Below are 27,182 nucleotides of genomic sequence, written 5' to 3' on the forward strand. Positions count from 1 at the left end.
ACAGTAAGTCTCCTACATACGAACAAGTTCCGTTCTGCCAGCTCGTTCACAAGTCCAATTTGTTCATAAGTCCAATAAACATTGTCTAGATACTAGCACAATTGACTATACACAGTATAAACTAACATGTTCCATGATCTTGTCCTTGTTCTTTAGAATCGTGCAAATGGTTGAATGATTCGTTTTAAAAGAACAAGCAATGTCTGATGTCTGCCATCTTTTCACCTCACTGCATTTGCTCAATTATTTTCACTTTAGTTTCCATCGTTATTGCTTGGCACTTCTTAGCAGTACCAGCTTTATCGCTGCTGCTTTTACGCTTGCTTCCGGACATCTTTGGCTAGTACTGCACTTGCAGAGGATGCACAATGTACACCGGACATCTTACTTCCGTGACTGAACATGTGCAAAAATTTTTATCTTGTAGGGGACTTACTGTACTGTAATGTTTTTTACTTTAGCAGGGTTCTTTTATAGTTAGATGTCTAATTTGTGCATAATCTAGACTGTTTGCAATTGAATGCAAGCTAAGATAGTATCAGGCAAGAATTTTTTAATAAATAAATTTAAAAATAATTCATATCAAGCCTATATTTAGCCTGCTCTAATAATGCAGTAGAATTTATTGTAAAGCATGTCAGTAGAACTGTGAGCTAGCAAGATGAGGTAGCATGAGAATTTGCTAGCAGGGCATGCTAATGCCACAAATAGGGGATTCTGAGTTGTGTCCTAAAATGCAATGGCATTAATAAAGTAATAAAATCACAGATGAGGGAGAAAGATTAAAAACCGCACTGAAAGCCCATTGCTTACTTGTGATAATGCAGCTAGTTATCTCTGTTCTGAGTCAGTCTTATTTTTTTTTCTTTCGAAATGAAGTAAAGATACGGTCACACTTAGACCACACAAACATACACAGGCGCACACACACAGATCTCTAAAACACTTGTTGCAGTGTGTGTATCAGAGCATGTTAATAAGATATCATAACTCTCTTTCTAAGCTAACAGACCAGTGTAATATATCACACATCATACATAATGCATAACAGCGTAAAGCACAACATGTGCTGCATAACAACAAACCAGGAACTTGTGTGAATGTTGCCACTAAAACTTAAAATGATGCGCGACACTCACAAACTGTCGCTAATTGTAACTTTGCACCATTTTTTCTTATCAGCATTAGCCATTTTAAGAAACACAGAAAATTCTAGAACACAGCAAATCTTATATTTATCTAGAACACGGCTGATAGCGAGCACGCACAAGTAGCAACACACTGCTAAATTCATAATAACACTAGAATATGGAATCATAGCTGGCTAATCCACTAATCGCTAATTAGCGGTTAGCATACGAGATTAGCACACTCAGGTAAAGGTGGAAGTTTTTTTAAGAAGTGAAAACCGTTCAGAACCATATACAGATGACACTGATCTTAGTTCTGCAGGTGTCTCATTCAGTGAGAGACACTAACTAGCATGCTAGATATTTTACTGTTTAAATCAGCTAGTCATATTTAACACCTTTTTTCATTAGAAACAATAGGAGCTTTCTGCTGAAGCCTAATGTGTTTCTGATAGTCTGTAATGATCTGTAGTGGTAGGTGAATTTGATGAGATGTTCCTAATAGTGGATTATCAGATTTTATTCTGTGTAGGATTATGCATAATCATTGCTAATCGCTAATTAACGGTTAGCATAAAAGATTAGCGTTCTACACAAATTTGCATGCTTAACTAAAGCCTGACAATCCAGTGATTTTCATACACTGTGCTTTTTTTTTGTTTATGTTTCACTCCTAAACCTGGCACACCCTACCAGTGCATTGTGGGTAATAATCACCCGTAACATGTCGTCAACAAGAGTTGCTAAAATGGACTAAATGTGCTCGAGGATTTTCTCAAAATGGCCAATGTTATAATAAGAACACTAAGGGAGTATGAAGGATTTTAGGGCGTCAAGGACGCAGCCCATTTTTTCTTTTAACTCTTCCTTTGCTCTTGGTCTTTCTTCCTCTGCTTCTCTCTCTGTTTTTCCAGCTTGTCCAGAGCCTTCCTTTCCTTCTCCGCTGCAGTGTGTATGGCTTTAATGCGACGCTTCAGAACACTGCGATCTGATGAGTTTAACACACCCAGAGCCTGAACACACACACACACACACACACACAATTAAAGTTACATTTTGCTTAGTGTTATTTTGACAGTTTTGTATGCTGCTGGATATTATGGGCCCCTTGAAAACCTTATATACGGGCCCCCCCAAAAAAACTTTGTTGAAGCCATTTGCCAGAGCATTGTCACCCAGGGGCCCTTGGAATCATCCTTACTTATCTTACATTCCTTTAGACCTGAACACACTGATCATTATAATTTATACAGTTTTCCACACATTTTTTCAAACTTATTTCAATAATCTTTCGATTCTGTAAAACCGCTTTACGACCAGAATGCAGCAGCGAGATTTCTCACAAGAACCAGAAGATATGCCCAGGGGGCAGAGCTTTTTCTAACAAAGCCCCAAAATTATGGAATAGTCTTCCAAATAGTATTCGGGACTCAGACACAGGCTCAGTGTTGAGGTCCAGGCTAAAAACCTATTTATTTAGCCAAGCATTTCTATAAATAGATTTGCCATAGGTAAAGGAGCAGATCTGGGGGACTCATGGACGTAGAGTATTATGGTGAACTGGTATGTTTGGATGCTGTCTTCCTCACTCTCATTGATCATTCAGGTTTACTGTCGGTGAGGTGATTGTTTGCTTTACATCTCAGGAAGCCCTCATGTTTGTGTTTCCTTCTGGCTCCCCCTTTTAGTTATGCTGTCATAGTTAGTCCTGCCGGAGTCTCTGCTTGCACTCTACAGTTAATATACATTCACATTATACATTGTGTGACTGAGACCATACCTAACTGCCATCTCTCCTCTTCTTCTCTTCCCCCCCTCTTTCTCTTTCCTCTCTCCTCCTGTCTCCCCCTCTCACTCTCTCTCTCTCTCTCTGTCGAGCTACACATGTTGTTCCTGAGCTGCCAGTGATCCAGACTCCCTCTGCCCTCCGGACCTGTCTGACTCATCCTGGTGCCCCGCTTCTGGCTGAAGATCTCGTCACATGGATGCCCCGTGTGTCTCTCTGGGATGCGTCTGGTGTCTGGGAATGATTCTCTCTACCTAGAAAATGGTTCTGGCCTTGACTGGTGTTGGCAACTGTTTCTCTGGGGACTTGACAGTTCGATAGTTCAGGACTGGAACTTCTTACAAGTCTACCTGGGTCTTCAATAACTACCTGGACTCCATATTAACATCAATTAACATCAGCTATTATAGCTGAACTGCCTCCCACCCTACACACTGTATAAATGCAGATCATTTACTGCTATCTGTTTTTACCCAGATGAGGATGGGTTCCCTGTTGAGTCTGGTTCCTCTCAAGGTTTCTTCCTATTACCATCTCAGGGAGTTTTTCCTTGCCACTGTCGCCCTCGGCTTGCTCACCAGGGACAAACTGACCATTTTGATTCATACAAATTCACATTTCATACAAACTTAAATAATTCTTTTGACTGTGTAAAGCTGCTTTGCGGCAATGAAAATTGCTAAAAGCGCTATACAAATAAAACTGAATTGAATTGAATATGAGCACATTAGTGATGGGTTGTTTATGAAAGATTCTGGTTTTTTTTCAACGAGTCTTAAACATGACTTAGGAGAATGAGTAGACTTAGAGAGAGATTCGTTCATTTTCTACTGTGTGCGCATGCACAAACCATCGCGAAACCTCTGTAGCTCATGTACAGGTAACAGAAATGAGTATTTAGCTTTGAGTCTGAATAGTTCGTTCTTTTGTCACGTGACTCCCATAGTCACTAGAAGACTTATGAAAAGACTTAAGAAAATGTGTATGTAGACATGTTAGGAGTCTGTTTATTGAAAATGTAACATTTTAATTTATTTCTGATTAAAAGAATGAAATCATCTAATGACAAAAAGATTTGTTCATTTTGATGAACAAGATTCAAAGAACAAAGTCACTACAATGATCAAACTTCCCATTACTAGAGCACATCACCCCTATGCCTTCTTTAATCAAAGGATGCAGGCTGTTCTCTCTCTCTCTCTCTCTCTCTCTTTCTCTTTCTCCTTGTCTCTTTAAGCTGTGTCGTTAAGCTACACATGGCACTCCTGAGCTCCCAGTGATCCCCGACCCACTCCGCCCTCTAATCTGTCAGACTCATCCTGGTACCATCAGTCAAACATTTTTGGGAAGTTTTTTTTTTCCGGGTTGGGTGATTAGCCCAAATACTAAAGACCAGAAGTGATGCCAGAACAGAAAAGAGTGCAGATGGACATCTTCTTCCATCCCTGAGGATGGTGGCACATAATTTTCACACATTTCCCTAATTTTCCTTTTGACTTTCTTTTGTAAAGCTGCTTTGTGACAATGACTGTTGTTAAAAGCGCTATATAAATATAATTGGATTGAACAAACGTAGCATGCATTTAGTTCAATCCAACTTCTTCAACTTCTGTTCCTGCTGTTCAGTCTCATGGTGTGTGATTTTCGTGTGAAGAAAGATTCCCTTATCAAAATAGATAACATTGACTTCTGCTTTGAGATGTAGTTTTATAAGCACACATAGAGGAAGGCTGTATTGGACAGATACGCAATATCAGTATTACTGCATGCCTGGTACTACCTGGCAGTGTCGTGTGCCAACTTGAGAAGCATAACACCTTTCGCACATCTGAAACTGTTCTTATAATGCCAGCAGCCTGACATTGAAATTCTATTGGTTTTGGATATTGATGCATTAGACAAGGCTTCAGCCGCAGTGAAAGTAGTTTTATCCAATATGGTGGCGCTGATCAACCAGCAGTGCTAACGCAATAAACTGGGTATGTCCTTTCTATGCAGTAAGATATCTTTGGCTTATCTATATTTATCTATATATTTGATCAAATAAACAGTTTAGAACAAAATGATCTTGGCTGTTACCAAGGGACAAAATCTGGTTCTGTAAAATGAAGCTAACACAAAGTGCCATGTGCAGTTCCTCTATTGTGAGTCAATCACAACAGAGCCCCAAAGAGGCTTACTTTACAACAGTAATAAATAATATGTTTACAGCATGGTACAAAAAGGTTTTGGTCTTCATAGCTATTGTAGATTTCACATTCATGCTTCCTGGATTCACTCCTGGTGAATTTTTATGCAACTGGTCAGTTAAAATTTATGCATATTTGGGATGTGACTGATTTAAGTGAAAGCTGCATTGCATGTGTCAAACCGTTACCTGTCTGCTATACACCACTTTAGCTAACCAGCTAACCGGAATCGTTGTACTTTAACTCACCACAAGAAATGTAGGAGTTGACACATGGTGGAGTGTAGAGTATGGACGACTGAATTCAAACAAAGGAGTTAGCATATAACTACCATAGCATTTTAGTGAAGCTCCGTTCGATCTGTCCATTCGCCCGATTATGGATTAATCAGATTTTAGGTGGAGTCAGCTCCTGCCAGAGTTCTCTGATTGACTCTGGTTTATGGGTGTGTATACAACATGATTAACATGGGGGGGGAGGAAATCACGACCAAGGACTTAACAAAGAGCTCAGTTTTATGTTTTTAACACTTTTGTTTTATTATTTGAAAAGTACTAATTATGAAAATATTCATGGCTTCCACTTTAAATTTATGACCGATGGTGTACAACTCTTATTCAAACCATAACACACACTCAGTTGTCCACATTCTGCACTTCATATATAATCCCTAAATCAGGGACAGGGAGGGTTTATTGGTTCTGAGTTCCTGCTCCATTACTTCCTGGTTTTAACTCATGTTTTTTAATAGTGACATAAATTATAACATACGTTTATAATGATTGTATTTATTTATTCATATTATGGATGTTCCAGGCCTGGACCAAAGTGCTGCTTGAAAAAAAACAAAAAACAGATTGGGACATATGCATAACCTGTTGTCTTCCGTCTGACCCTGGATGTGTTTGTGTACCTTGAGTTTGGTACCATCCATCTGCAGCAGGAGTTCTCCATCCACGTCTTTGTCCCTGAACTCAGGGACATACTGCTCCATGTTTAAACTCCTTAACCAATCACACACCTGCTGTGTGCTCCATGATCTCGCTACACATTGAGGCTCGTCTGCACGCTGCGGATGAACAGGACACGACAGGATCATAACTCTGTGTGGCGTTTTGGAAACATTTAAATTATAAACATAAAAATCTTTCTTTATCCATCTATACACCGAGCGCTGTAAGTATCAGGAATGATTTGTATCACTAGGTCAGAAAGTGTGGAGCTCACGTTACATTTCCTGGAGGGTCAAGGTGCACAATCAAAGAATTGAGTTAAAGAGTCAAATTAATATGTTGATTCAATGTGTGTGTGTGTGGTTTTCTCTTAATTAATACCACCCCTCTTTATTAATATGTTCCATCTGCACACATATACAGTACAGTGTATCTGCAGAGCGTGGTTACTCTACGGTAGAGCGTGCTGATTCGGAAACCGTACTGACCTCGTCTGAAGACTGGGACAGGGTCTGGTAGGGATGATGAGAGGCGCGAGATTCAGAGGGAGCCAGGGGACTTTTAGGAGAAAACTCATCACTGAAGGCTGACTCCTACAGAGTAAGAGAGAGAGAGAGAGAGAGAGAGAGAGAGGTGTTTACAGTGTCCCAATCCTTACAATGCACATATTTTTATTCACAGATTTGCATAAACATAAACAGGTGTACAAATTATAAAAATTCTAAGTAAAAGTAAAGATTTCATAGGGCAAATTCCAACCAGTCTTCCCTTTACATGTGTATCTGAGTATAAGTACAGAAGTACTTACCTTTAAATTTACTTAAGTATCAAAGTACCGGGCTTGTACTAGCTCACTGTAGCCTTTTTCATAACCCCCTGCCCTCCTTTTTTGCTTCCTAATTGTAAATGTACTCATTTTGTCCTCCTCTGATCTCAAACAACTGTTAGGCATGTCTCCAAGGAGAGGCAACTCGCAATTACGCAGAATAGTCAGCAGGTGGCAAAATCCAACTTCAAATACTAGGAGTACTGTACGATATTAGTTCGCAAGTTAAGTACAGATATGCTAAAATATGTATTCAATTACAATGAAATCTGCTTTGGGATGAGTTGATAACAGGAAGTGCATTTTTGGTAAACAGTTATTTTGCTTTTGGCCAGAGCTATAAAGCAATGCACTAGGTTGGTTCTATAATATGATTTAAACCATAAGGCTGGGGAAACAGCTCACACACAGGAAGTAAACATTGTGAATACAGTGTGTGTGCACAGACGAGTGTGTTGTGCACTACCTGAGAGTCGGATTTGCTCGGGCTGCGGGAGTGAGTCACCATGCGTGGAGATGAGGACGTGGAGGAGGAACGATGACTGTCGGAAAACCAGGAGAAAGGCACAAATGATCCTGAATGGCGGGATGAGTTCTCACACAGCTCTCTAAACACACATACAAATATAAATTTGAGTTTACTAAGCAACGGTTTAATATGCATCTAATCAAAGAATGTTAATGTTCACTGAGTCATAATCCTGTTACAAATATACAAGATTTATTACTGTAACATCATCTGTGTGTGTGTGTGTGCGCGCATATGTGCATATGGTGTGCAATGAATTTAGTAAGAAGTGAGACACTTGCCGGCTTCCCAGGGAAAATCTTTTTGCGTTATCTTTCTTTACTCTAACATATGATCGACGCAGAGTCACCCTGAGAGAGAGAGAGAGAGAGAGAGAGAGAGAGATGATTATGAGAGAGAGAGAGTATGATTAATATAATACTTATTATTTTAGCTTTACTGTTACGTCTAAACAGGAAGTAACAATAATTGTGAAGTGGAAAAGAGACAGTGAGGCAAAAGAGGAGTGGGATAAAGGGGTGATGAGATAAAGATTGAAGTGAGGTTTTAGAAGGTAGGGGAAAGAGGGGGAGGTAAGGGGAAGTGGGGTCCATCCACCGGTGCAGCCTTAGCGTAAGCCCTTGTGACCTCCACCATCCAGGCGGCTTACCCTGACTGGAAACGGGGGCCTTTGCAGTGAACACAGCTGTCTTTTCTTGCTTGGCAGCTGCTTCACAGAGGCTGGTTTTTAGAGCAGATGAATGTCCTGTGGCCGCGCTTTCGCATGTGGTGATGCCTCATCTCTGAGCCCTAAACTCCAAACCTTAAACTCTCACTGTTGTTACTCTGGATACTGAACTCTGGACCCTGGAGTTCAATGTCCAGCGTAACAACGTCCTGCCTCACTTTTATAATATGACGTGAGCCCAAGACCCATGCATTCATCCTCTGCCAGCCATGCCCAATCTAGCAGCCTGCCCCTTCACACACCTGCGAAAGGGAAGGCCTTTGGTAGTGAATGAGGCGCAAAAGAATTGGGCGAATTCCTGTCACACGGTCAAACTATGATAAGGGGCAGTGAGGTCGAGGGTAAGAGAGGTAAAGGGGGCAGTGGTGTGAAGTGAGGAACAAACGTCTTCATGCTGTGTTCATCTGTATTTCACATTAAACCCTTTATAACCCCTTTATATGTGCTCTGTATTATTTTATACATATGTACATACTCAGCCCCCCCACCACACACACACACACACACACACACACACATATACTCACCCCAAATCCAGAAACCTCCGTTTGGTCTTTTTATCCAGAACCACAGTGGGACTGTCGGACTCAGTCAAATTATCATCTTGACTGTCATCTGACACCAACACTACTCACAGCATCACAAATGGAACACATTAAAATCATATAAACTAGTCATAAAAATACTTTTTGAATTGTTTTTTTTTTTAGCTGTGAGCTCGTCTAAAACATTTTTCAGAATTACACTTTAGAAGTAAAACACACCAAAGAGCAAGGTAAACATGACCTTGTAGTGACCTTGAGCTAAAGGTCAGTGGTGATGTTACCTTCACTGTCAGGTCGCCGACTCCTGCGGAAGTGCACAGGGGAGGTTTCAGGACACGACCTGCAGGGGGAGGGTGGGGCTGGGGGCAGCAGTGCATCATGGGAGGTGGTGTTAGTGAGCTGACGGTAACGGTGAGTTTTGGGGTCCTCTGGAGACCGGCGTGCAAGGGCGGAGTCAAAAGAGGAGAGGAGGAGCTCTGGAGTGAGAGTAGAGTCACGGAGGAACGAGGGCAGTGGTGCTGAATGGAGGGGCGTGTCGGCAGACTGTACACAAGCAAATACATTATATAATACATTATATTTCATATAATACAGTATTTAGGTATGTGGGTGTGTGGGTGTGTGGGTGTGTGTCTCTGACCCTGGTGTCAGGCACTTCGTCCCCCTCAGTAGAGCTCAGGCTATCAGTGAGACGGGAGCGTGACGGTCGGTTCCTCCTGCTCTTTAGTGGTAGTGGTGCGCGACTCTTTTGTATGCTGTTGTCCAGCAGCTCAGTCTCGGGGATCGCCGAGTTCAGATCAGCTGAAATTAATTATTCATCATAATACAAAAAACAATTGATGTTATCATTTAACTTCTTTATTCTGCTCTTGTTTACAATAAATGAGGATTTATTATCAACTTTTTTTTCGGGTTTTTTTCACACACGAAAAACTGATGATGTCTAAACTTACCAAAAACGCTGTCTGTTTCATCAAGCTGCATGGCGAACGCAATTGTTACAGTGTGTTACTGCAGAGGAGAGAAAGTAATCACAAACACACACACACACAGAGTATGGTCAAAGTTTGTTTAGTCAACTTCATAATGGAGAATTATGAATTATCAAGCATTATGGAGTATTGTAGAATATTATAGAGGAAGCATTATGGAATATCATGAAGTATTTGCAAATTCATATACTCTTAATGAAAATTGTTAGAACATTATTAAACATTATGGAGCATTATTAAGCATTATGCAGTGTTATTAAATAGTAAAGAGTATTCTAAAATATTATTGAGTGCCACTGACGATTATAGAGTATTATGGAAATTATGGAGTTTTGTTAAGCATTATGAAATATTTAAGTATTATGAAGCATTTTAAAGTATTATAAATCATTATGAAATATTAATAAGTATTATGAAGTATTGTGGAGCATTATCTATCATTATGCAGATTATGAAGTTTTATGAAGTATTATGGAGCATGGAGCACTACAAAGTATTATTAACAAATATGGAGCTTTATGGAATATTATGGATTATTGTTAAGAATTATGAAGCATTACTGTGTATTATTGTGGAGTATTACTTAGCATTATGGAGTGTTCTTAAGCATTATGCAGCATTATGGAGTATTATAAAATATTGTGTATTATTAAGCTTTATGGAGTATTCTAAAACACTCACAAAGAGTCTCACTTGATTATTATAGAAGATTATTGATTATTAGAAAACATTATGGAGCATTAAAGCGGCACATTGGCTTAGTGGTTAGCACTGTTGCCTCGCAGGGTCCGGGTTTAATTTTCAATTATAGAGTATTACAGAATATAATGGAACATCAGCAAGCATTATAAGCACAATTAAGCATTACGGAGTACTTTAAAGTGTTATGGAGCCTCGCGGAGTGTTACAGAATATTATTGATTATTATGGAGACTCACTGAGTATTATGGAGTTTTATAGAGCATGATGCAACATTATGAAGTACAGTGGAACCTCTTATTGCAAGCAATGCGGTTTGTGAGTGTTCCGCAAGACGAGCAAAGATCATGTATCACACATGGGATTCTTGTTTTGGCACCAAGCATCACGTGATCACAACTGAGATAATGGTTTTTCTCTCTCTTGCACTGCGGAATTGTGGGTAATCATCTCCCCTGCTGGGTCTTAGTGCGTATCTGTCACTGGTATAATCAAGATCCGTGCACACGTGTACTGTTTACTTTAACACTGTAACCACGTGTGTGTGTGTAAAGCATATTTTATTTTGTGTTTGTTTTCTGTTTCTTAGAACACACGTGTGTGCGTGCGTGTAAAGCACTGCTCATCTTGATTTATGCACACTTACATTCCATACAGACTTAAATAATTCTTCTGATTATGTAAAGCTGCTTTGCGACAATGAGAATTGTAAAATGTTGAATAGAATTGAATTAAAGCAAAAGAAAGTCTCATTAGAGAGGTTAAAGATCCATTTTCTTCCTCTTTGTTAAGCGCCTAATTTGACACCGTGCCTCTTCACACACCCGCCTTTACACCCCCTCCATCCCCTCTCGACATCAGACAGACAGACAGACAGACACACACACACACACACACACACACACTCTCTCTCTCTGTTCTACACAGAAACACTGCTCTGTCGCATTTCTTTTCAAAGGTAAAGTGTGGGTTCATTTGTTTGTTTGTTTTACTTTACAGCAGTGATTCCGTTAGTATGCTCCTTGCTACTTTTTCCAACAAAAGAGTCTTTTTGAACAAGAAAAGATGGATTCCTCCTCTTACTTCACACACATATGCACACACACACATACACAGTGCCTGCGCAAATAAACGGAAACAATTATCTGTCAGAATTTATTTTTACTTTTTTAAAGGTAAAGTCCAGGTTAATTAGTTTTATTTTTACTATATATTTTGTGGTAATTATTTTTATGTATTATTTCTTACTGGACAATTTGCTTTGATTTATGAGTGTTTTGGAACACGCGCCCACTTCCAGAACGAATTACGCTCATAATCTAAGGGTCCACTGTACTATGAAGAATTATGGAGTATATGAAACAAGGTAAAATACTAGAGAACGTTATGGGGAATAATATACCATTATAAAATACTATGGAATATTATTGGACAGTATAAAGAATTTTAGAGCATTATGGTGTATTATAAAGCATGACGAAGTATTATAGAACACTGTGAAGCAATCCAGTATTACAGAGCATGTTACAGAGTATTATAATATATATATATATATATATATTGTGGAGCAAATTTAGAAATTTTATGAGCATTGTGCATTATACAAGCATAAAGTCAACTGGCCTTGTATTATTATTGAGTATTATAAAACATAATAAAGCATTATGGGTAGTAGTGAATATTATGGACACTTATGCAGCAATATTAAGGAGCATTATGGAGAATTATTCAGCATTATGGATAATTACTGAATATTATGGAATATTTTGGAGCGTTATGGAGTATTATTAACCATTATGGAATATTCTTAAATATTATTAAACCTCACTGAGCAAGTAATAATTGATTATTAATTGAGTATTATACAACATTACAGAATATTATGGAGTTTTAAAGAGCATGCTAAAACATTATAAAGTACTATTAAGCATTATGGAGCAGATGAATCATGGTAAAATATTAGGGAGTGTTATGGGCCATTATGGAGCATTGGGTGTATGGGATATTATGGCGTATCATTGTGGCGAGTACTGTATTATGGATCATTATGTATATTACAGAGCAATATAAAATATGACAGCATTTGGGAGTGTTATAAAACATTATTGAGAATCATTATTATTATTATTATTATTATTATTTAGAATTAATGCTTATTAAGCATTATGCAGCTTTATGGAGTATTGTGAATTAAGTTTTTGTAGAGCATTGTAGGTCATTATGAAGTATTATAGAACTCATGAACATTATCTGTATCATGAGATCAGAATAACAAAAGTTAATTTCTCAGCATGTAAACAAAAGTGTGTTTCACACTTCAATAAAAATTAAGATGGATGGTGTGAGTCGTGACAGCAACAGATGGTATGTTTTAGCTCAGAGACAAAAACAGGATTTGTGTGTTTTAAACAAATTTTGTTGAAAAAAAATGATGGGAAAAGTTTCATTTTTAATTAACACAAGGAAATCAAAATGTTCTGAGTATCTAAAATAATCCCACTGATGTAGCACCTCGTAGAATAGAATAGAATAAAGAAGCATTTTTATATAAACATGAATACAGAGTAGAATAAAAAAAACAGTATGGATTCATTGTGAATAAAATAATGTTTTTTTTTAACAAAATGGACAGTACAGCATAAACTAAAATGGAAGTAGAACAGAGATTAACATACAATACAATCAAATAAAATTAAATGCATAAAAGACAGATAGAAATTAATAATACAGAATAGAATGGAATAAAAAGTAATATTATAGGGGAAAATAGACTTTGATTCAATTCAGTGTGTTAAAGAAAGTGAAATCCAAAGCAATTTAAAAACAAAATAGAAAAATGGAATATTATTTAATTGTACAGAAGATAATTAAATCAAATCGCATAAAATTGAACAAAATAGAATATAATAGCAGGCGGCACAGTGGCTTAGTGGTTAACCCTGTCACCTTGCACCTCCAGGATCTGGATTTAATTCCCACCTCAGGTCTGTGTGCATGGAGTTTGCCTGTTTTCCCTGTGCTTGGTGGGTTTCCTCTGGGTACACTGGTTTCCTCCCACAGTCCAAAAACATGCAGATTAGGCTAAATGGCATTCCCAAATTGCCCGTAGTGTGTGTGAGTGTGTGTATGTGTGTGTGCCCTGTTATAGATTAGCACCCCATCCAGGGTGTACCCCGCCTCGTGCTCTAAGTCTCCTGGGATGGGCTCCAGGCCCCCCGCGACCCTGTACAGGATAAAGTGGTATAGAAGATGAGTGAGTGAGAATAGAAGAGAATGATAATAGGATAAATTCTAATATAATAAAAGAGCAGTGCATCCCCCTTTAAAATAATCACATTTTGTTGCTATGAGCCTGAAATAAAAAAGACAGAAACACTTGTTGTACAGTTGAGTATAGCTGTTATTGTGAGGGGTGAGTAGAGTATTATAGAATTATAAAGTTGAATTGTTTAAAGCTGAAGCTGTTTGATTAGTGATAAGAGGAATTCCAGTTTTAGCATTCTGACCTGTTTTAATGAATTATTGATTAATCTGAGAGAAATGTTGACGTTCAGCATGGTTAACTTCAGAATAAATGCATGAGTCAGCATAACACACACACACACACACACACACACACGCACGCACACAGGAATTCCATCGGTTATCACCCCAGAAACACAGGGTGCCAAAATAAACGCACATACACAGGAACCTAGGGAGCAGGGAAGAGTGAAGTACAGACATAATGAGTGTGTACACATCACACACATTGACCATCACAACTGTGACATCACTTTCTCCTCTCATACACTGAAAGCATGAAGAGTGAGAGAGAGAGAGAGAGAGAGAGAGAGAGAGAGAGAGAGAGAGAGAGAGAAATGACAGAGCTAAATGAGTGAAGAAAGAGGATTAAAGAGGAAGTGAAGAAAAATAAACGAGGTAGGAGAACTTCAGTCAACAAGGGATTGAGGGATTTAAGGTAATAGGAAAAATACTGTATGTAATATGGATAAAGAGAATAAATTAGGCAATAAATGAAAAAAAGAATGGAACAAGGGAGTAAGATAATAAGGGAGGAATGATATAAGAGAGTAAAAAAAGAAGGAAGGGAATATAGGAGGAAGGGAAAAGGAAGTAAGGGAATAAGGGAGGATGGAAGTAAGGGAAGAAGAGAGGAATGGAGAAAGGAAATAAGGGAGGAAGGGAATAAAAGAGGAAGAGAATAAGGAAGAAAGGGAATAGGGGAGGGAGAAGTAAGGGAAGAAGGAAATAAAGGAGGAATGGAATAAGGAAAAAGGGATAAGAAGAAGAGAATAGGGGATGAAGTGAATGAAGGGAACGAGAAAATAAGGGAGGAAGGGAATAAGGCAATAAGGGATGAAGTGGAGGGTACAGTGTGTACAGTGCACTCTGAGAGCTGGACGGCATCCAAAACAAAGAGTCATCAAAATGTGGAGGTGATGGTTAGCTTTAGCTAATGCTAATCTGTCTCTCCCTCTCCTTCTCACACACACACACACACACACACACACACACACCGTTAGCCGGGTATCAGTCGGCATGAGAGAAGACGAGAGGAGGGAGGGATAAACATGGAAAAAGAGCAGTGATGGAGAGATGGAGGGAGAGATGAGGGGGTGAATGACATCATCAGTGTCTTACCTTACAATGGTGTGATGATCTGAGGACAAGTGTGAGCTTCCATCCTCCTGTTTACACACACAGACACACACACATACACACAGATGTACAGAGAGAGAGGCGTCAGACCCAGGAAAAACACACACACACACACACACCAGCATCAGAGTGAGCAAGGACGGACAGGGGGAGGGGGGGAGCAGCGGGGGAGGAAAAGAGCAAGTGAACAAGGGAGAGAGAGACAGAGAGAGAGAGAGAGAGAGAGAGAGAGAGAGAGAGAGAGAGAGAGATTAGCGTTAACTTTGCAGCTCTCAGACCTGTTTAGTTGCTGATTCCTTCTAAGGGGCCAAAATGTTTAAACCTTCAGTGTAACACTCCTGGATGAGACATTACAGGGAAGTTTAACCCCCAGCTGTCACTGATGGTACCTTGAGTGAGGACCTTAACCCTCACCTGCTCAGAAGTGTTTTTGTTGGCCTTTTGGCTGCTCCCATCGAAGGCTCACCTGCTCCAGTTTGACTACTGCATCCACACAACATGGCACAGGTTTGATGCCAGATGCCCTTCCTGATGTAACCCTTCCACTCTATCTGGGCTTGGGACTGGCACTACATCCAGTGGCTTGGTTTTGGGCATTGGGTGGGAATTGAACCTGATAGCTGAGATGTGTGATGAGATAAATGTATGTCTGCTATAATTATTAATGTAACTACAATTAGTATGACTAAACCCACAGTACATCAGTGTAACTAATCCCATGCTGCAATTAACAAATAGGGGAATAAAACACACTCAGGTTTAAGTTTTCCAAAGAAGGGAACATCCATTCAATTTAATTATGGAAATGTTTGAGAAAATATTTATTAATCAAAATGATTGATACTCATAAGCAACCCGTGAAAAATGTCCCTGCTGAGCCAGCTGAGGGTGATCATGGCAAAAAAAGAACTTCCTGAGATCGGATTAGGAAAAAATCTTGAGAGGAACCAGACTCCCAGCCCATCCCCATTTGGGTGAAACAGATAGTACAGTAGGAATTATTTTGCAATCACTCTGTGTGTTAGGCAGCTGAATGATCTATATAGCAGATGATGTGTTCAAGTTAATATGGAGTCCAGTTTGTTATTGGAGGCACAGGTACAAAACTTTAGGAAATTCTAGTCCTGAACTGCAGTCAAAAGACATCAGAGAAAAGTTGTCTGCATCAGCCAAGGCCAGGACACTCTTCCTGGTAAAATGGAATCATCCCCAGTGGCCATGTGCACCCAAGGCAGACCACATAGGGCATCCATGCGACAAGGTCTCCAACTAGAAGCGGGGAACCAGGGTGAGTCAGACAGGTTCAGGGAGCAGAGAGGGTCTTGATCACTGGGAGCTCAGGAGCGCCGACAGAGAAGTATGGGGAGAAAGAGAAAGAGAGAGAGAGAGAGAGAGAGAGAGGAAGAAAAGATAAAAGAGTGATACAAGTTTGGTATGATCAAAGTAATATGTATTAGGTGAATGTATATTTAGTGTAAAGTACAAGCAGGGTCTCTAGCAGGACTAACTATGACAGCATAACTATAAGGAAAAGCCAGACAGAAACACTGACATGAGGGCTCCCTAAGATGTAAAAGCAACAAGTCACTTCCCTGTCCATTAATCTGAGTGATTAATGAGAGTGGGGAAGACAGCATCCAAACATACCAGTTCACCATAATACTCTAAGCTCATGACTGCTTCTTTACCTAAGGCAAATCTATTCACAAAGAGTCTTTCAACCTAGACTTAAAAATTTATATTTTCTTACAAATTTATAACTATTCCATAAATTTGTAAGAAGAAGCTCTGTCCCCTGCCCTAGTTTTCATAATACTTGTTTCTGACAAGCAGCCTTTGATGAAAGTAGGCATGGGGGATCATAAGACACCAGCAGTTCACTCAGGTACTGTGGTGCAAGAACATTTAGTGCTTTATAGGTTAATAGTAATATTTTAACTCGATGCGAAATTTCACGGGTAGCCATGTGAATAAGATAATGGTGATGAGCTCATATCTTCTGGGTCTAGTGAGGACTCTGGCTGCTGCATTCTGGACTAACTGAGGTTTAGGCACCTAGTAGAACTTCTAGACAGTAAGGTGTCTAGAAGTTCTACTTGTTGCCGTGATAAAAGCATGAAATATTTTTCTGTGTAATGACAATATCTTTATGATTCTGGCAACATTTCTGAGATGAAAGAATGATATCCTGGTAATATTATCTACATGAGCTTCAAATGAAAGATTGCACAGAAAGGTCATCTAGAGTTACTGTGTGAACAGAACGCTTGCTTTAGCTGTAAGTGGTCCTAGTATCAGTACTTCTATCATGATTAAGCAGAAGTAAGTTACAGTGATTAGCATCCAGTTTCAAATGTCCTTTACACATTGCTTTTACTAAAAAACTTTCTTAAGCTGCTTTTTCTGGCTTTGATAAGATAACTGTGTGTCATTAGCACAGCAGTGTAAAGCAATACCATGCTTATGAATTATGTTGTCTGGAGGAAGCATGTAAAGAGAAAATATCAGTAGGCCTAAAACTGAACCTTGTGGAACACCAAACTTCGTTTTAGAATATGCAGAATAGTCACCATTTAAATTTACAAACTTATAACAGGAGAGGGCCATTCCCTTAATTGCTACTACATTTTCTAATCTGTGAAGAAAAATACTATGATTAATGGTGTCAAAAGCTGCAATAAGAACAAGCAAAACAAGAGATACTGATCATTTAGATTTTATATTAATGTTTTTTTTTGTATCAGTGCTGCACTGCACAAGCCAACAAACACAACAGGGCAACTGGCTCCACAAGGGGGCACTCTTGATCCACATGAAGATTTTGTGTGCCCACACGCATCGTTCTGTGCGTGTGTGAAAGATTGAGGAGCTCTGGACAGGTATTTCCCAAAGACACAGTGAAATCGAAGGATGATGCATGGGCTGGAACAGCAGTCATTTTCAGTTTCCCTACATCAGGGGTGGCTTTAAATCTCACCTTCAGCGTGTGTGAAGTTTGCATGCTCTCTTTGTGCTTGGTTTTTTTCGGTACCTCCAGGTCCCTCATGACCCTACTACACAGGACAAGTGGTATAAACAAAGGATAGAGGCATGAATGGAGGCTGTTTTTTTTTTTTTTTACTTTGCTGCCCCCTTGTGGCTCAGCTGTGTATTACTCCAGCAAGGCTAATGTTGCTTTGACTGACAGGGAAGGGAGTGTTTAGGTATAAACAGATAAACATAATAAGGAACAGGGGAGGAAATTCTTTTACCCCACGACTACATCACTCATCTCAGATGTTCCTCTTATTTAAATACCATTACGGTTTAATTGTAAAATATTCAAATTGAAATATAAGAATTATAAATTGTTAGATATTTGTAACAATAATAATACAAGACTATCAATAAAAGGTTAAATACGCAAGGATAATACACAATAAAAATGGCTGAGACAGAGGAGAGAGCTAGAAGTTTGTGTCTATATAAGAGCTCAGTGAAGTAAAACTTCTGTAGTCCTAAATATAAGAATCTTTAATTCTTTAGAATATCAGCTCCTTTAAGTTCCGGGTTCCTGGGTCGAATCCCAAATAGCGTTAACTGGAAAACTAGTATGTCGGGTATACAAATCCCTTGTCCCACACACAAGATTCTAAAGGGATTTGGGATTCAGCCTCAAATTAGCCATCAGCAGAACAACACAGCCGTTTCAGAGTCGATTCAGAACGACTTGGAAGCAATTACAACAGCGATGTGGTGTTAAGATGACAATGTAATCAGATGTGTTCTTCCTGAAAGAGCTTCTGTGACTGGTTTTGAATGTGGTTTTGACAGGCAGCTGCTCTCTCCCCAGTATTGCGGATCATACAGGCCTACTTTCACCTCTGGGCATGACACCTGTCACATCTGTACTCGATATCAAGATGGATTTCAGTCAATTTTGTACAAAGATGGATTCTCTGCAAACTGGGTAAACTGAATAAGCCTGAGACAGGCAGATGAACTATTGGAGTATATCCTGTCTGTAACCATCTACCTTCGATCCTCACTCACTGCACTCCTGGCTTTGGTGAGTATATTATTGCTAAGTGAAAGCATTTACAACTTATCTACAACTCACTGCTGTAGACCGAGCAGGTTTTTACAGGACTGCCTGAGAGTTGTGAAGGAAAAAGCATTAGATACAAAATTTCACACTGGCAAAATTCTTAAAAACTTCTTCATACATAATGCGAGAGTGTTTGATGCCTTTATAACAAACACTGAATCTAATATTGATGGGAAAAAAAATGAGTTTTATGTGAAGTAGCCAGTGCTGTACGTCAGAGACGTCTAAACAAGCACCACTGGAGATTTATTATTAATTAAAAGTGGAATTAAATAAAAAAAATCATTACATTTTCAAAAGAGACCTATTCACATCAGGAATCTGTACAGTCTCTTTCACTGTTATAATGTCAGCGAAGGTGATAATGATCTTTGTAACTCCTTTTAAACCTCCTTTGTGCAGAGGTTTAGATCGTATTACTGAAGTGTGTGCACGCGTGTTTAGTGAATTTGACTCAGGCTTGTGAAGGCTCAAGCTTGAGCATACAGTTATTAAAGGACTGAGAAATCCAAAAGCTGCTGATTATATAAGCTGTAATTAAAGATTTCGTATAAAACAAAGAAACGTGAAATCAAGTGTAAATATTTCACATTCTTAGGCTTTATGTTAAAGATGTGATGTAGTCATTACATGTTTCTGTCAGCTGTTTATTATATAACGGCATAAACTTGATGGAGAACCCCAGGCTGTTAATACAGGACATCAGTGTTTTAACTGATGTGTGTGTGTGTAAATAAATGTTGATTAAAACATTCTTTCAAAATTCTTTTAAAAGGGTCCTAAAAAAAAATTATAATAATAAGAGGGATGTTGTTTTTTCATCATGTTTATTTCCTCACTCTGTGTGTGTGTGTGTGTGTGTGTGTGTGTGTGTGTGTGTGTGAGAATGTGTGAGTGATATGAGTGTGGGAGAACCTGGTTCTGTTACACACAGCAGAACCAGCAGCTCCGCTCTGAACAGTCATTAGTTTGGATAGAGGGCATCCTTCTGCATACACCATATACACCATCTGTGCGCACACACACACACACGCACCTTACCCTTATACCGACCATAAGAGAACACAAGTTTGAGCAGGACCTGGTATAGGAGCAGAAACATGTCCAGTTATAAATGGTCCAAGTTCCACAAATGTCCATCAGTGCATCAGAAGTTCTTCACATCTTCACATTAACGTCTGATCCTGGATCAGCTGCAGGTTTCCACTTCCCCTGCCTTCCTAAAGGCAGGATCATCGTTAAAAACACTGCTATACTCACGATACCACCAAAATAACGGATCAGATCCTTCAGTGTTAACCAAACAAAACAAAACAAAAAAGCAGTAGTCGATCTGTCAATCAAAACTCAGCCAGGTTTGGTCTCAGCAGGTCTCTGCGTACGACGAATAAAAATAAACACCTGCAGAGAAAAAGAGGGAAGTATTCATTAGAAGACATTTGTCAAGCTGGAGCTACAGGGGTGCCAATACTTTGTGTAACCCAACACACATATACAACAGTAGATGGATGTGTAGTGTGCTAGTTTACTATGTTAAGCAAGCTATGCTATTTAGTGTTTAGATGTGTGTTGCTAGTCATCGTTGAATTAGAAACTTATACATTTCACAACCAATTGTCCATTTAACCTGAAAGACACACAGACTTATAAATGATAAGTGCTGGAGTTTCTCATCTATCATCCTTAAAAGCATGACCATATGACTAAATCTCCGCCCCCTGACTCCTCCTATTGGCTGATATGGTACGACACTAAAGCCCAGTAAAATTTTTAAAAAATATCAAAACCCTGAGCTTATAACAAACCAGGGAGTGTGATACGCATAATGTGTTGGTACAAGGTGGAATTTTTTTTTTTTACATTTTCTTTACAAAATTCCAAAAGTCTTAATACGGCTGTCCTTCTGTACAACGACTATTATCGTAATATTTAGGACACGCCCCCTCTTATTATTATAATTTTTTTTTTTTAAATAGTTAAAGGTTGTATTATAAAACATTATAATGAGCATTCATGTAATTTTCTCACTCTGTGCATCTTTTGTTCCTGCTACGTCTGAGACTCTGCCTCCTGTGTTCCAGAGTCCCGCCCTGATTCTTTGATTGACAGGTTCTTCTCCTCTTCTGGATCATAGAAATAGAATTTCCGTAAGTACCCGATCAAAGGCCTGAAAGAGAACCACAGAACCATGTGAGTAATCTCGTCTCAGGATCACATGACTCAGATCAACCAATCAGAACACAGGAAGGAAATGACCTCTGCGTGTGTGTGTGTGTGTGTGTGTGTGTGTGTGTGTGTGTGTGTGTGTTCGTGGGAAGTGGTAGCTCGACTGTGCTCGCTTGTCACTTGCATATGTGGACAGTGGTGATGGCCCACAGTGTGTGTGTATGTGGGACACGGTAGCTCATCTGTGTGTGTGTGTGTGTGTTTGTTTGTGTGTGTGTGCATGTACGTGGGCAGTGGTAGCTCCTCTATGTGGTCGATGCGGACGAGCTGTCTGATGCAGAAGCGACAAAGATGTTGCAGAGACTTCACGCTGCTGAAACGAGACACAGGATAAAGGAGCTGCACTGGGGTCGGAGGGAGACCTGAGACACAGACAGAGGCACGACTACGTTAAAAAAATTTAAATTACAAACCAACAAATAATACCATTGTTCAAGTTTATGCATGTCTAAACAGTAAACAAAAAAAAATTCTATCTGGGCAAGGTAAGGTGGAGAGCGCAAGGTGAAGAAGTAAGGATGAGAGAGGTGAAGTGATGATTGGGTGAGGATGAGAGAGAGGTGAAGTGATGGACGGGTGGGAATGAGAGCGAGAGGTGGAGCAATTGTGAACTCACCCGGAACTCGTGAGCGTAGGAAGTACAGGAATCGTCCATTCTTAGAGTGCATGATGGCTCGCTCGATAAACTCTACCACCGAGTGACAACGATCCTCAAACTTTGGGTGACACCACAGACTGAACGTACCTATACACACACACAAACACTTTTATCATGTTCCCTTTAAGGTAGAGACTTAATTTACCCCTAACAAAATATTAAAATTATTGGCACCCTTTGACTGCCTCTCTCCCCCTCCTTCAATTAAAAGTATTGGCACCCCATGGCTACTGCCTCCCCGTTTGGACCTATAGGTTGACTCCTTGTTCGTACCCGATTAAGAATATTGGAACCCCATGGGTGTATGCTTCCCCTAGCTTATTATTGAAAGTATTGGCAACCTTTGGTTGCGCCCTTAAAAAATGCACACATTTAAAAGTGTGTATAAAATTAAAAGTACCTACTCCCTTTTGTCTGCGCCCCTAATTAAAAGTATTGGAACCCCATGGGTGTATGCACCCCCTACCTTATTATTGAAAGTATTGGCACCCTTTGGTTGTGCCCATAAAAATGCACACATTTAAAAGTGTGTATAAAATTAAAAGTACCGACACCCTTTTGTCTGCGCCCCTGATTAAAAGTATTAGCACCCCTGGTTGTACGATTCCCCTATGTTAATATTAAAAGTATTAGAACTCTTTAATTGCTCTGCCACCAACTCAATGAAAAGTATTGGCCATGCTTTCTAACTAAAGATCAAGAATTCGGCACTGCCAGAAGTGCCCCCTACTAAAAAAAACTAAAACGTACTAGTACGCCCTTGGTTGTTTTTTGCTCCCTAAAAACGAAAACTATTGGACCCCATCTGTGGTGTTCTGCAGCTGAAGTGATATTTACTAGCAAAAGTGGAAAAAGAAAAAGAGGAACGCCTGATACTGTAAATGAAGGAGGTATAATTGTGTAAAGGGAACGAGTGTTTTCTGCAAAATTGGAACATTTCCTCTTTTTTTAGGCAACTTCACCACTTCCTCTTCCTACACACAGACAAACAGCTTCCAGAGAATGACAGAGACGAAAGAACAAAACGAAGCCACGCTGACTGTGTATGTAGGACAGAGGAAGATCGGTGTGTGTGTGTGTGTGTGTGTGTGTGTGTGTGTGTGTGGTCATATGCTGAGAGGATGATACATAGATGTAAACACAGACATCTACACTCCTCACCACATATCTGTGTGTAAAGTGTGTAGGAATCAGATGTTCTCTTAGAAAAACAGGATGCGTGGGAGAGAGTGGTGTATGTGTGTGCACACACCTCTGTAGTGCTCCATGCGGGTGTGGTGTGTGACCCCCTGCGATCTGAAGCTCAGGCTGAGGATGTATCGCGGGTCTGAGCTGTCTCGCACCAAGAACGAGCCGTCTGCTTTTCCCTTCAGCTTCATCTCCGCATCCTCCCAGTTCATCGGTCCCCAGTACCAGCCGCACTAACACACACACAGACACACACACACAGACACACACACACAGAGCAAGGAGTCACTCATCCTGCCCTAAACGAACTGACAGAGACATATTCGAAGGCATATATTTATAGAAAGACAGGGATCTCACCTTTTCCAGCTCTTGCAGGCTGGTGGCAAAGCTGCTGGTCAGAGGACACAACAGGGATCGACGCTGCGCGGGGCCACTTGAATGTTCGTTCTGAAGGGGACGTGGCCTAGACGGAACACTGCGGAGAGTTGTATCTGCAAAAGCACAATGCAGACACTTACTCCTGTGTAAGTGTGCGCGAGTTTGTACAATAATTATTACTTTATTCATGCGTGTGTTACCATTCAGACTCAGGCTGTGGTGGATGTGTGTGTGAGAGTGTGTGCGTGAAGGCTGTAGTGACTGCGCTGAGGAGAGCAAGCGTCCGGGCTGAGGTACTCCCAAATCATCTAACAAACAACAAACAAACAAAACAAACAAGCCTTTACACTGTAACATCAAAGGGCAAGAAGAAGAAGAAAAGCAAAAGAACTTAGAGAAAGGAGGGTAAAAGAGAAAGAGAGAGACACAGAGAAAGAGAAAGTACCGAGCAAGCTGAGACTTCTCCTGGGTGGAGGAGGAGGCGTGGGAGGATGGAGAGAGTTTACACTCCTACGAGAAATGTCCACATCAACCAGAGACACGGTCTCACCTAAACAGGACAGAGAGAGAGAGACAGACAGACAGTAAAAGAGAAACCAATTAATAGACAGAAAGGGAACAAAAAGCAAATAGAAAAGACCAATGACCAGACAAACGAGAGAGAGAGAGAAAGAGACAGGGAGAGATAGAGACTTGGGTGAAACCCACACATGGACGGTGTAAATGTTGGGCGAGGGCGAGCCCTCACTGCTCTACACCCATTTTGTCATGCACTTTGTCTTAAATCTATAAATGAGAGTGAGGCCCTCACCAGTGAAGGGAACAGGAGAGTAGGAGGCACTGTGAGGCCTGACCATCTGAGACCTAAGAAACACAAAGGAGAGAAACAAATGAATGTATGTTAGTTACAAAACTAAGTGAGAGATGTGACGCTCATCAGCAGCTTTAGTGTTTAATGAAAATGAAAGAACAGACTTCATGACTTTACACACAAGATCAAACCGCTCCAGAGAGATTATCTGATTTCCACTGTTATCTGATTATTCAGTTGCTTATGTTAACACTCACCCACATAATGCTGATCATCTTTGAGTTTTTCAAAATCACAATAGCTTTAAACCTCTTTCTTTATTAGCGTCATCTTACTCACACTCTAGCCTGACTCCGCCTACACCATAATGGATAGCTCTAACGCCCATTAGCATAACTCTGCCCGTTTTACTTTCAGATGCCTCACATAACACACGTCTCTCACGCAGTCTAAACAATCCAATTCCTGCGCTACATGCTGAAACCGTAAACAAGTAAAGTGTTAGAAATCAGACACATACTGAACATGGTATGAAGGGGTGGAGCCACAAGAAGTGGGTGGCGACATCAACATAGTATGGCTATCTAAGGTGTAGGGCTATCAAAGGCTAACAGACCGTGGCTAACAAACCGGCGTAGATACACATTCACATTTCATACAAACTTAAATAATTCTTTTGATTGTGTAAAATTGCTTTGCGACAATGTCAATTGTTAAAAGCGCTATACAAATAAAATTGAATTGAATATGGAAGTAGATTATTTAATGATAAGGTTGTCATGGTAACAGGCTGGCTTACTATTTGGGGTCATATGATCTAGAGCACAGATTTGCTTATTAGTACATATTCACAGCTCATCTGTATAACCGTGTATAAACGTATGAAGATTGGTGCATCCTGACCTGGTGATTTCGGGATCGCCGGAGCCAAAAACGTCGACGAGGCTGCTTCCGGAGGAAGTGGATGACGCGAGGGATGGTCTCTTGTTGGTCATGTGACCTCGCTCGGTGCTGCCGGTGCTTTTCGTTCGGAACAGTTTGCTCAAACACACCTTGAGTGAGCCCTTCCTGGACTTCCCTCGCTCCTTCTCCCTGCTCCCGCTGCTAATACTGCTGCTGCTGCTGCAGGCGGATAGCTGCAGGCCCGAGCCCACGTGTTTCGGAGTGGGTGGGCGACTGAGTGGGGCCGGAGGGGCGGCGGAGGCATCCTGACAGCAGGGGTCAGAGGTGAGCTGGCGCATCAGGCCACTGAGAGATGCGGACTCACTCAGAGTCTGAGCGAAACTCGGCTGCTCTTTCGCCCCCTTGTGTCCTACTTGGTTCGTACCCAGACCCTCCAACACCAGCAGGGTGTCACTGGTCTCACTCGGGTCCTCTCCGGGCTGACAGGAGCACACCTCTCCTCCGTCCTTCCGCGCGGTGTCCGAGCTCGGTTCGATCTCGGTCAGCTGCCGGGCCAGACTCAGGACAGGATCCAGGGTGGAGGTACCGGGTCTGAGGGAGTCGTGTCCCGGTTTGTCCCCTACAGAATGGTCCTTTAGGCGCCTGTGACAGAGTCCTTCCTGAAGTTCCTGAGGTTCCTCGTGGGTACTGAGTCTGAGCACAGGGATCCACTGACACGCCTGAGTGTCGGCGCTGTAGTTCGGCTCCTCTCTGCCTCCTCCTCCCCCCGGTGGTAACCCGCCGGTCTTCTCCAGTACCTCCTCACGGTCCGGCTCCAGGTCATCATACTCAGCTGCAGAAACCAGACGCATGAGCACGAAGTCCGGACTGCGCTCCTGCGCGTTCACGTTAACGTTACTCATCATTCCCACCGCGCGCGCGCGCGCGCCTCCCTCTGTTCTCACTCCTCAGTTAAACGCCACATCTTTTCTCCTCCTCCTTCACCTCCGCCGGTGGTGGTACTACACACACACACACCTCAGCGCTGACGGACGGAAGGCATTTTTAGCTGGTCTGTTGTCTCCTGTATTATTAGCGCGGATGCTAGCTAACGCTCCGCCTGCGCGTGAGGTACTCACAACAGCGCTCGTGTCAGTCAGAGAACACTAAACACACTGATCACACTAAACACACACGCGCGTTTATGAGGTAAACCCCACCCCGCGAGCGCGCGCCGCAGCCACTTTAACGGACCTACAGATGCTATCTCGCGCGAGCTCTGCCTCTGCCGCTGGTTTGGTTTACGGAAGTGCCAAAACGCGCCATGACGTCACCGTCACCAGGAAGTAAAAATCACAACCGAGCGAAGGGTTATAATTTCACGTTAAAGGATATAATTATCTCTTTTTTTTCGCCATAGTAACAAGCCATTTGAACACACTGTCAAATTTTATATTTTAACGACCAAGTTCTACATTTATAAATGTAAATTATCTAAATCATTTTCTAGAATATTGCTTTTCCTCTGTGAAACACAAAACATGTTGAACTCGTTATATCTAATATAACGAGTGTTATATAACATTGTGTTATCGTATTGACATTTAGATTTAAATCAATGAACCACTGATTTTCCCCATTTATTATTTAGTTTTTGATTTGTTTGGTGGTCTACTTTGTCTATTATTTATTCTTTGTAATTTTGCTTATACTGTACATTTTCTATTTATTTTTTGTTCTGTTAACTGTGGATAGTTAAGAGCATAAGTCAATTTTCACACAAGAATCTTAAAAAGTTATTCTAGTATTCTTTCAATATTGTATTTGTATTTTTTGTTTTTAAATAATAAGCTCACTGTGCCGTGTGGTTATAAATATTTTTAACTACAAGGAGTAGGATAAAATTTATAA

The 27,182-nt window shown here is 40.6% G+C and overlaps 2 protein-coding genes across 4 annotated transcripts; both read right to left on the minus strand.

Moving 5' to 3' along the window:
* Positions 1-58: 58 nt before the first annotated feature.
* LOC128518471 (sterile alpha motif domain-containing protein 14-like) lies at positions 59-15,133 on the minus strand. 2 transcript variants are annotated; one of them, XM_053491597.1, is made up of 10 exons: positions 15,021-15,133; positions 9,639-9,696; positions 9,326-9,486; positions 8,967-9,228; positions 8,668-8,767; positions 7,695-7,763; positions 7,351-7,492; positions 6,547-6,651; positions 6,019-6,174; positions 59-2,143 (listed from the first exon to the last, which is right to left on the minus strand). In XM_053491597.1, the coding sequence occupies exons 2-10, from the start codon at positions 9,667-9,669 to the stop codon at positions 1,988-1,990; spliced, it is 1,182 nt and encodes a 393-aa protein (XP_053347572.1). In that variant the 5' UTR covers positions 9,670-9,696; positions 15,021-15,133; the 3' UTR covers positions 59-1,987. The 2 variants fall into 2 exon arrangements, with proteins under 2 accessions (XP_053347572.1, XP_053347573.1); XM_053491598.1 differs by lacking the exon at positions 15,021-15,133 and adding an exon at positions 13,323-13,439.
* A 4,405-nt stretch (positions 15,134-19,538) lies between these two features.
* LOC128519579 (suppressor of cytokine signaling 7-like) lies at positions 19,539-26,584 on the minus strand. Of its 2 annotated transcripts, XM_053493350.1 has the most exons (10): positions 25,293-26,584; positions 24,390-24,442; positions 24,024-24,128; positions 23,779-23,886; positions 23,558-23,691; positions 23,262-23,430; positions 21,968-22,096; positions 21,578-21,713; positions 21,154-21,292; positions 19,539-20,526 (listed from the first exon to the last, which is right to left on the minus strand). In XM_053493350.1, the coding sequence occupies exons 1-9, from the start codon at positions 26,195-26,197 to the stop codon at positions 21,175-21,177; spliced, it is 1,857 nt and encodes a 618-aa protein (XP_053349325.1). In that variant the 5' UTR covers positions 26,198-26,584; the 3' UTR covers positions 19,539-20,526; positions 21,154-21,174. The 2 variants fall into 2 exon arrangements, with proteins under 2 accessions (XP_053349325.1, XP_053349326.1); XM_053493351.1 differs by lacking the exon at positions 24,024-24,128.
* Between the last annotated feature and the right edge of the window lie 598 nt (positions 26,585-27,182).

The sequence above is a fragment of the Clarias gariepinus genome, chromosome 3, assembly GCF_024256425.1.
Source record: "Clarias gariepinus isolate MV-2021 ecotype Netherlands chromosome 3, CGAR_prim_01v2, whole genome shotgun sequence".
Classification (NCBI taxonomy): Eukaryota; Metazoa; Chordata; class Actinopteri; order Siluriformes; family Clariidae; genus Clarias; species Clarias gariepinus.

Bases quoted from the DNA above. Each gene is read 5' to 3' on its own strand.
- LOC128518471 (XM_053491597.1), bottom strand. From the start codon at position 9,669: ATGCAGCTTGATGAAACAGACAGCGTTTTTG. The intron at 9,229-9,325 runs GTCAGAGACACA...GCTTGTGTACAG, and splicing joins ACGAAGTGCCTGACACCAGG to TCTGCCGACACGCCCCTCCA. The intron at 6,652-7,350 runs GTAGTGCACAAC...CTTACTCTGTAG, and splicing joins CGAGCAAATCCGACTCTCAG to GAGTCAGCCTTCAGTGATGA.
- LOC128519579 (XM_053493350.1), bottom strand. From the start codon at position 26,197: ATGATGAGTAACGTTAACGTGAACGCGCAGGAGCGCAGTCCGGACTTC. The intron at 23,887-24,023 runs GTACTTTCTCTT...GTTGTTTGTTAG, and splicing joins GAGAAGTCTCAGCTTGCTCG to ATGATTTGGGAGTACCTCAG. The intron at 21,293-21,577 runs GTACATGCACAC...GTTCTCTTTCAG, and splicing joins GAGGAGCTACCACTGCCCAC to GCCTTTGATCGGGTACTTAC.